At 39.6% G+C, this 10,000-nt stretch overlaps 1 protein-coding gene across 1 annotated transcript in view; it reads left to right on the top strand.

The window, feature by feature from the left end:
• Scgdelta (sarcoglycan delta) overlaps window positions 1–10,000 on the top strand; it is a 91,298-nt gene that overhangs the window by 67,673 nt on the left and 13,625 nt on the right. The window contains exons 6-8 of the mRNA XM_076180886.1: window positions 5,936–6,008; window positions 6,877–6,995; window positions 8,309–8,467. Of these exons, the coding sequence (XP_076037001.1) occupies window positions 5,936–6,008; window positions 6,877–6,995; window positions 8,309–8,467 (351 nt within the window). The remainder of the gene's footprint in view (window positions 1–5,935; window positions 6,009–6,876; window positions 6,996–8,308; window positions 8,468–10,000) is intronic.

The raw sequence follows: 10,000 nt of genomic DNA on the forward strand, positions 1-10,000 counted from the left end.
CATCTCAAGTAGAGCATTTCCCCATGAGTCATCACCACTCTTTACTGTCATTTCTTCCCAGCAGATTTCTTTGCAATTAAAGTCGCCCATCATAACTATTCTTCCTCCGTCTTCCATTATTTTAGTTAATGCTATCTTTGTGTCCTCTAACATACTTTTATGTTCACTCTCCTCCCATGAGGCTGTTTTCGGAGGCACATAATTGATCACAAATTTTCTGCTCTTCTTATCTCGGTCTTCCACTTCTATCATAATCATCTCTACTGTATTCTTTCCATATATGACACCTTTCACGTTTATATCCTTCTTAGTCAGGAACATAACTCCACCCCCTTGTTTTTTCTCTCTGTTTCTAATCCAATAATTGTATGTATCATGTCCTACACTGTTGGGTGGTAGTGGGCCTTTTAATTTTGTTTCTACAATTCCCATTATGTCCGGTTCTTTTTCTTTCAAATAATCATTCAGTTCATTCAATCCTGTTATCAATCCATCTATATTTGTGTAAGACACTCTTAGTTTTCTGCCACTTCCATTGTGTTCTCTGTTTCCCTTATGTTTTTCTTTAGTATGTCGAACTGCTTTATTTTCATGTTCACTACTCTCCAATAGAATCTCTCTTTCTCTGACTCCGTTCTTTCCTCGTTTTTTGCCTTAGCTTCAATTCTTTTCTTCTTTTCTGCCTCTCTTTCCTCCTTATTCATTTCTCTTTTTATCCATACCTTTTTATATTGATCATTTGTTGCTAGTTTCCCTGTCTTGGATAGAATTTTCTCTGCCGTTGTTTGTGACCTGAATTTAATCTTAATTGGTCTGGTCTTATCTGTACTATATTTTCCTAGTCTGAATTTTTCCTCAATTTCCTTTATAATTTCTGGTTCATCTTCCTGGACTAATTTTAATAAACTGCTTACTCTTTCATTTTCTTCCTTGATTCTTGCGGTTCTATCTGGGTTATGTTTCTCTTCCATTCCTAATATAATTATACATTTCTTTTTGTCAGCTAATTCTCTTACTATATTCTCCTTCTGTCTCATCACTTTAATAACTGAGTCTTCATTATGTTCTTTCAATTGCTGTTTGACTATGTAAGTGAATGAAACCTTATTTCCTTCTTGAGTTATTCTCCAATTTTTAACTTCTGTAGCTATTTTCTCTCTATTTTCATTACTATTCTTCTTCAATTTCTCATTCTCCTCCTTTACATTTCCTAACTGTCTTTTTAGGTCCTCTATTTCTTCAGTTAAGTTTCTGTTAGCCTTCTCTAGTTGTTCCAACCTTTCAATTCTCTGGAAAATGGAGTCTACATTACCTAACTTACGTTCCAAGTCCTCGATCACCTTATCAACTCTCTCTTCTAGTCTTATCAGTCGGGGGGGGTTGTGTCCCCCCCACCCTCTTTAAATCCCTGGAACATATTCTCGTCACTTTCTTCTGTATTGCTCCTCTCTATACTTCTAATCTTTACATTTTTATTAGACATTTGATCCTCGCTAAGTCTTTTTTTTACCTTCCGCTTGTCTGGCTGGGCAAAGTCTACTCCCTCCTCATTTCCTTCCATTTCCCTCAGTAATCCCTCCCCTTTTCCTCTTTCCCTACGTTCCCACTACTCCACGAGCAATTTCCCCCCCACCCTGCAAAAACACTAGGCACTTCTCTTTGCGTTGGGATCCACAGACTTCAATTTTCTTCAGAACGTCTTCTAAGCCGTCCATTCGTTGAAGTGTGTGTGTGTGTGTGTGTGTGTGTGTGTGTGTGTGTGTGTGTGTGTGTGTGTGCGCGTGTGTGTTTATGTGTTTAGATACCAAACTGTAAGTTTAATTTCTAAGAAGATAAGATTAATATTATCGATAATATCGTTTTAATTATCTATTTACCTTTTCTTTTTATTCATCTACTTTTTAACTGGACGCTTTCTGATGCTCATGAGTATTTTGAGTTCTGGATTGGCATTCCCTCGCCAGGTGATTCTATACATTAACATGAATCATTCTGTGGCGAATGAATCACGTTAATGATTCATATTCCATATTCATTCTGTTGATGCCATCTTCTTTCCTGTGTCTTGACGCCATTTTGTTTTTCGTGCGACCTTAAAGCGTTGGTGAACCTTTGCTCAGGGTAATGGATCTCTGGAGGACCACCTCAAGGACGAGCAACGTCGTTCTCCGAGGGACGGCTAGACCTCAACCTTTTGTTTCCTGGGCTGGAGGTCGAAGTCTCTGGAGTCGTGCTTGATGTCTTTTTCTTCTGAGGAGGAGAGATGGAGGTTGAAGGTCTTACTCCAGGTTTTGCCTCCTTCGAAGGAGTGCCTCTTAGGGCAGCGTTGGTGTCTTCACTTTTGGGTTCTTTTTCCAAGTCTTCGTCATCGACGAGCGCTTTCCGAAGTCCCTTAGTCAGGTCGTGGGCGAAGATCCTTCCTTCGGGATCTTCCCGAAGTTCTCCTCCAACTAGGTGCTCAAGGTCGGCCTTGAGCGCCAGCACTCGACCGACGACCGAAGCCATGAGAGGCCCCATCGAATGGACGTCAGACTTGGACGAGGTGTCGAGTCTTCGGCACAGATCGGGAGCAATGAGCGGGAAAAGATTCCCTTCGAGCCCTGGGTAGGTTCTCCCAAAGTCCGTCGCGTTGTCTAGATCGATGGTGGTCGCTGTGTAACGGTCCCCCTCGACCCGGAGGAGCATTTTGTCGGTCTTCAGGTCGATGTGTGCCTCCTCGCACCACTCCTGAAGGTCCTGAAGGGTCTTGGTGACTTGAAAGAGGACGTCTAGAAGCTGTCTTCGGCAGAGAGTAACCGGGTTCTTCTTGAGGGTTCTGCGAAGTGTGGTCGGCCTGCCGAAGCTCATGACGAGGTCGACAGGGGAAGACCACACGAAGTAGCCACGAGGAACCCCCAGGAACATCAACTAATTTCCGAAGGATCTTCCACTCCCGAAGCATCTCGTTCAAGGCCGAGGGGCTCTTGAAGACCTTCAAGACGATGGGCCTCTGATGCAGGCGGCCTACGAAGACCAACCCGAGGGTGCCTTCACCGATCTTCCTCTCCTTCTTCAGGAGGGTGCTGGCGTTCTCGGTCCTCAGGTTGAGGAGTTTCCGGCCAGAAAAGTAATTCATGACAGTTATGACCCGACCGGAGGGTCCTCCTGGAGTTAGGGTCCATTCCGGGAGGTCCTAACTTCCGGATAACGCATCCATATTCACACACACAACCATATATCTACACCCACACATACACACTTTTTCGCCTTATATGGCCATGGGCTATGATTGATGATGATGATGATGATGATGATGATGATGATGATGATGATGATGATGATGATGATGATGATAATAATAATAACAATTATAATAACAACAACAACAATAATAATAATAATAATAATAATAATAATGATAATAATAATAATAATAATAATAATGATAATAATAATAACAATAATAATAATGATAATGATAATAATAATAATAATAATAATAATAACAATAATGATGATAATGAAAATTATAATAAATTATTATCATTGATAGTAATAATAATAATAATAATAATAATAATAATAATAATAATAATAATAATTATAATAATAATAATAATAATAATAATAATAATAATAATAATAATAATGATAATGATAATAATAAAATAATTTGCAAAATAACATCAACAAAACTTATGAAGTAATAACAATAACAACAACAAATAACTATAATCATAACAACAACAATGACATCAATAACAACAGTAACGATAGCAACAAGAACAACACAGACAAAAAAAAAAAAACCCAGGAACAAGAAGCAAAGCACACAAGGCAGCATCAGCACCACAGAGCCAATGTTACCATTGATGGGTTTGCAGTGACCTGCGATTGGGGCCTCAGAACGAACGTCAGTCAGGCTGTCAGTCTGTCTGTGTGTCCGTCTGTCCGTCGGGCGCGGCCATTTAGGACCTCTCCATCAAAAAGTCATTTTCTCTCGCCTCTGTGGACGTCCCACACGTGTCTGTGGTGGACATGTCAGACTCGAATGTTATTTATTGCTTTCATTACCTCCCTTGTCCGGATGGACCGGGGAGAACCAGAGGAGAATTCGTTTTCCCCGATTTATTTTTCCGATTTTTATTTGTTTGTTTGTTTGTTTATTTATCTATTTATTTTTTTGTCTGAAATTTTTCAGATTTTTTTTTTTAGTTCTTTTCTGATTTTGATCTTCATTTTTCCAATCCGTCCCCTTTTTCCGATATTATTGTTCCGTTACCCCCTCCCCCGATTATTCCCGATTTTTCCGATTTATTGATTGATTGATTGATTGATTTATTTAGTTGCCCCTTTCCCCCCTCCCGATTATTTCCATTTTTATTCCCGATTTTTCAGATTTCCTTTCCGCACTATTGAGATAATCAACACTTCCTTGGATTCAACGACATTAAACTTGCGAGACAATATGTCAATGATGCCTAATTCTGGGTTAAATCAACGTATAGTTAACAGCAAACAAATTTGATAAAACTGTGCTAGAACAAAAATGTTAAAAATTCTTTATAAAGAAATTTATTGGAATAGAATAATAAAATATACACACAGAGAAACTCTGTGAACAGTTACCTTGCCCGTCCGTAGAAATGTTGGTAGATTTTTTTTGTTAAAAAATAACCTAACCTAACCTAACCTGACCTAACCTAACCTAACCTAACCTGCGTGAGTCATCAAGAGAATAGTGCATTAACTTTTGTGGTCTTCTTTATCAGTATTATTCTGGTTGACATTAAATGATTCTAAGAAGCAACAGGGGCACATAACAGGGCCCTTCTTCAGTGAATAAAATGGTCTGGCGCCAGAAAAACACCAAATAGAAAAAGATTCACAAAAGTTTTCTCAATGGTCATGATCCTGTTCATATGGCGACTGTATAATTGCTGATGATTGTACACCACGCATTAAATTAGAATAAACTGAATAAAAAGAGTAATTGTGATAATATTGATAATGATGATAATTATAATGGAACCAAATTAGCACATATAAATGAATAAAAGAAACAAAAATGTATAAAATAACGCGTAAACGTAGGGTTACACAACCCCGAAAATAAATACAGCTTAGATAACACGCTTTTAGAGAAAACTGAGTGCGAGAGAGACTTGGGAGTTCTAGTGAGTCCGGAACTTAAAACCAGGAAACAGCGCATTAGCGCCAGGAATAAAGCTAACAGAGCATTAGGTTTCATTACTAGGACGGTAACGAATAGACGTGCAGAGGTAATTAATGAACTCTATCTAGCGATAGTTAGACCCATCCTTGACTATGCGGTACAGTTTTGGTATCCGTCCTACAGATTGGACATCAATTCACTAGAATCAGTACAGAGAAGAATGACCAAAATGATACATGGGCTCAGAAATTTACCTTACGAAGAGAGGCTTAGGCACCTTAACTTACACTCTCTGGAAAGACGCAGAGTGCGGGGTGATCTGATAGAGGTGTTCAAGTGGATCAAAGGCTTTAACAAGGGTGATGCAAACAAGGTCATCATATTAAAAAACAGGGCAGGACTCGCAGTAATGGATTTAAACTGGACAAATTTAGATTTAAAAAGGAAATAGGCAAGAATTGGTTTACTAATAGGGTGGTCGACGAATGGAATAAACTTAGTAACCATGTAGTAAGCGCTGAAACTATCAGTTGTTTTAAGAAACGATTAGACAACTTTATGGATGGGGATGACAGGTGGTGATGGATACGGAGCTGCCTAGTGTAGGCCTTATGGTCTCTTGCAGTCTCCTTCATTCTTGTGTTCTTATGTAAGCAAAATAAATAAATAAATAAATGAATAAATAAATAAATAAACAAATAAATAAATAAATTAATAAAAAATAATATACAAATGAAATAGAATAGAGTCAAGTGAAAACGCAAGACTCTCCTGTTGCAGGTGCTGAGGGCGTCCGGTTCCAGGGATCGATGCAGACGCCCCAACTCTACTCCCGGAACACTCACGAGTTCAGGTGAGGTCACGTGAAGTCAGGTCAGGTCAGGTGAAGGAAGGTCAGGTGAAGTGAGGACAGATCAAGTGAAATGAGGTCAGGTCAGGTCAGGAAGGTCAGGTGAAGGGAGGTCAGGTGAAGTGAGGATAGGTCAGGTGAAGGGAGGTCAGGTGAAGGGAGGTCAGGTCAGGTCAGGTCAGGACAGGTCAGGTAAAGTAAGGACAGGTCAGGTGAAGTGAGGTCAGGTCAGGTGAAGTGAGGTCAGGTCAGGTGAAGTGAGGTCAGGTCAGGTGAAGTGAGGTCAGGTCAGGTGAAGTGAGGTCAGGTCAGGTGAAGTGAGGTCAGGTCAGGTGAAGTGAGGTCAGGTCAGGTCAGGTCAGGACAGGTCAGGTAAAGTAAGGACAGGTCAGGTGAAGTGAGGTCAGGTCAGGTGAAGTGAGGTCAGGTCAGGTGAAGTGAGGTCAGGTCAGGTGAAATTAAAGATATCAAACAACTAAGCAACTAAGTACATAACTAAGATAAAACAGATAAGGGGAAAGCGATTAAGTTGTAAATCTAACTAAATTGATAACCCTAATGGTTAATATAATCCACTTTTTCATTGTCTATTTATCTATGTCTATATTGTTTATAATCTTATCTATATATTCATTCACCCATTCATCAGATAGCCCTTTATCTGCAAGTAGGTAAGGTAGATGGGACAGCAAATAGGTGTTAGGTGATAGGTGAGCGTTAGGTGAAGGTTGGGTTACCTTATAAAGCCACCTGCACCTTATAAAGGGAAAGGGACAATTGATTTTGTCCTTAGTATTCACAGTGATACAAAGAACAGACTAACTTGATCTAAACTTTGAAACTTTTTTTTTTTTTTTTTTTCTAATCCCAGATTGGAGAGTCAAACTCGTGGTTTGTTCATTCACTCTGCCAAGACCACCCGCATCGAGGCCAGGGGTGGGGACATCACGGCTACCTCTGGCTCAAATGCAAAGATTACATCTCATAAAGGTATGTGTGTGTGTGTGTGTGTGTGTGTGTGTGTGTGTGTGTGTGTGTGTGTGTGTGTGTGTGTGTGTGTGTGTGTGTGTGTGTGTGTGTGTGTGTGTGTGTGTGTGTGTGTGTGTGTGTGTGTGTGTGTGTGTGTGTGTGTGTGTGTGTGTGTGTATGTGTGTGTGTGTGTGTGTGTGTGTGTGTGTGTGTGTGTGTGTGTGTGTGTGTGTGTGTGTGACTGTGTGTGTGTTGTGTGACTGTGTATGTGTGCGTGTGAATGTGTATGTGTGTTGTGTTTGTTGAGTGTACGAGTGTGTGTGTGTGAGTGTACGTGTGTATTTGTTATTGTGTACATATGATACACGCACACAATTTCTCTTCCCTCTATGTGGGAAACCCGCAAAATTCCGACCACAGATGGGCGAAGAAGGGAAGAAGACGAAGAGGAGGAAGACGAAGAGGAGGAAGGGAGAGCAACCTCTGGCCAACCACGAAGCCCCACAGAAGCCCCCCCTCCCCCCCTGGCATCATTCGCAGGGGTCTGTGTGCCCCCCACCCCCCCACCCCCAAGAACGACCACACGCTAATAAAGAAGATGGTCACGAATTTTCCCTCGATTTGTTCCAGCTCTTATCATTATTAGTGTTATTTTTACTGTCATTGCTATTACCATTATTACTATTTTTATTATTATCACTATTATTATGATTAATGCTATTGTTATTATCATTATTACTACTAATACCATTATTATTATCATTACTATTATTGCTATTGCTAATCATTATCATTATTATCATTATCATCATCATCATCATTATTATTATTATCATTATTATTATTATCATTATTATTATTATTATTATTATTATTATTATTATTATTATCATTATTATTATTATTATCATTATTATTATTATTATCATTATTATTATTATTATCCTTATCCTTATTATTTTTATCATTACTGTTATGATTGAGGACTTGGCTAGCGGGGAAATGCCATTTGTCACTAAATGTTATTGCTTTTACACACATACATGCGCACACTCACACATATGCACGCACACACACACACTAATACACATACATGTACACACACGCACAAACACACACACACACACACAGACACACAACACTTGCACAGAAGACATATTCTAACTTAAATATGGCTCCCTGTGCCACCTTAACAAATCACAAGGCGTCACCTATACAAAATAATAATAATAATAACAATAACAAAATAAAATAAATAAATAAATAACATAAATTAAGTCGCAGGACTGAAGAGGAACCAACATATGTAAAAGACATTATATTTTGCGTTCCAGGTCGAATTCGTCTCGAAAACCCCAAAGTTTACTTCTCCAGGCTGCGGGAACCCTTCCAGGACCATCCCTTCCAGTCCTCCTCTTCCTCCTCCTCCTCCTCCTCCTCCTTTTCTTCCCCCAACAACGAAGAAGACCTGACGGGAGCCACGGTTTCACCAGGTAATGAAGGCCATGTTTGTTGTTGTTATTTATGTTGTGGTTACCATTCCTATTATCGTTATTAACTATCATTATTGTTGCTACTATCATTATTATGATTGTTATTATAATTATTTTCTAATTACTGTTACTAGTACTATTATTATTATTATTATTATTATTATCATTATATTATTATTAGTAGTAGTATCAGTATAATTATTATGATAGTATTATCACTAGCATTGTTATTATCAATATTGTTATTATCAATTATATTATCAAAATTATCAACAATAACAACGTTGATAAACAAATCGTTATTGTTTTTATAGTAATGATTCCAATGCTACTACAACTATTATTACCATTATTATTGTTATTATTATTATCAATATCATGCTAAATTATTATTATCAATATCATACTAATATTCTTCTTATTATTGTAATTACCTAAAATAGCTAAATATAAAGGAGGAGAGGGAAGGAAAGATAATTGCAGTGGGAAGTTCTAGGAAAATGACCTTGATGAGTGAGGAAAATGGAGGAGAAATAAGGAAAGATAAGTGAAGGCAGTTGTTAAGATGATGAGAGCAGGTAAGGCACCTGGGCTGGATGGATGTCATGCAGAATGTTTGAAAAAAGGAGGTACAGTGATGGTGGAGTGGCTGGTGAGGTTATTCAATATTTGTTTAAGAGAGGGTAGAGTGCTAGAGGACTGGAGGAGTGCCTGTATAGTTCCATTTTACAAGGGAAAAGGGGACAAGTGCGAGTGTAGTAGTTTCAGAGGGATTAGCATGTTAAGTGTAGTTGGGAAGGCTTATGGGAGGGTCTTGATTGAAAGGATTAGGAGAGGAACAGAGGGCGTAATTGGTGAGGAATAGTGTGGGTTTAGAACAGGTAGAGGTTGTATAGATCAAATTTTTGTGGTAAGATAGATATGTGAGAACGCTATATTGGGATGGTTTGGGCACATGGAAAGAATGAGTGAAGAAAGACTAGTAAAGGAGGCGTGGAAGGCAGATGTGGAAGGTGTGAACATGAGGGGTTCACCTAGGATAAGATGGATGGATGTGGTAAAAGAGGCTCTGGGTAAGAGTGGAATGTCTGTTGAGGAAGGACGAGAGAGGACAGAAGATAGGGGTGAATGGTGAATGGTTGTATATGGATGATGTTGTGATGCATGAGGGGGAGTGGGTGGGGGATAGGGGGTGAGGGAGTATGTATGAGAAATAATTTGACGCAGCCCGAGAGGACTTCTCCCCGTCTTTACCTTCTGCACGAGGGGACGGAGAGGGGGGATCGCCGATTTAATGAAGCGGCCTTGCTGCGGATGTGCTGTGTCTTGTGACACTGCTTCTGATCTGGGCGGTGGGCGAGATGCAGGGATGACCCGTTATCCAGTAGGTGCCAAGATAAGAGGGAGGGAAGGGGGTGGAGGGGAGAGGAGTGTGGTGGGGATGCAATGGGTGGGAGTGGTTTCATGCCTTTGTTTTTTGGCTACCCCCCTTGTAAGGGGGAAAGAAGCCTTTGGTATATGTATGTAATAACC

The sequence above is a fragment of the Oratosquilla oratoria genome, chromosome 3, assembly GCF_046742065.1.
Source record: "Oratosquilla oratoria isolate Oo_2021 chromosome 3, ASM4674206v1, whole genome shotgun sequence".
Lineage (NCBI taxonomy): Eukaryota > Metazoa > Arthropoda > Malacostraca > Stomatopoda > Squillidae > Oratosquilla > Oratosquilla oratoria.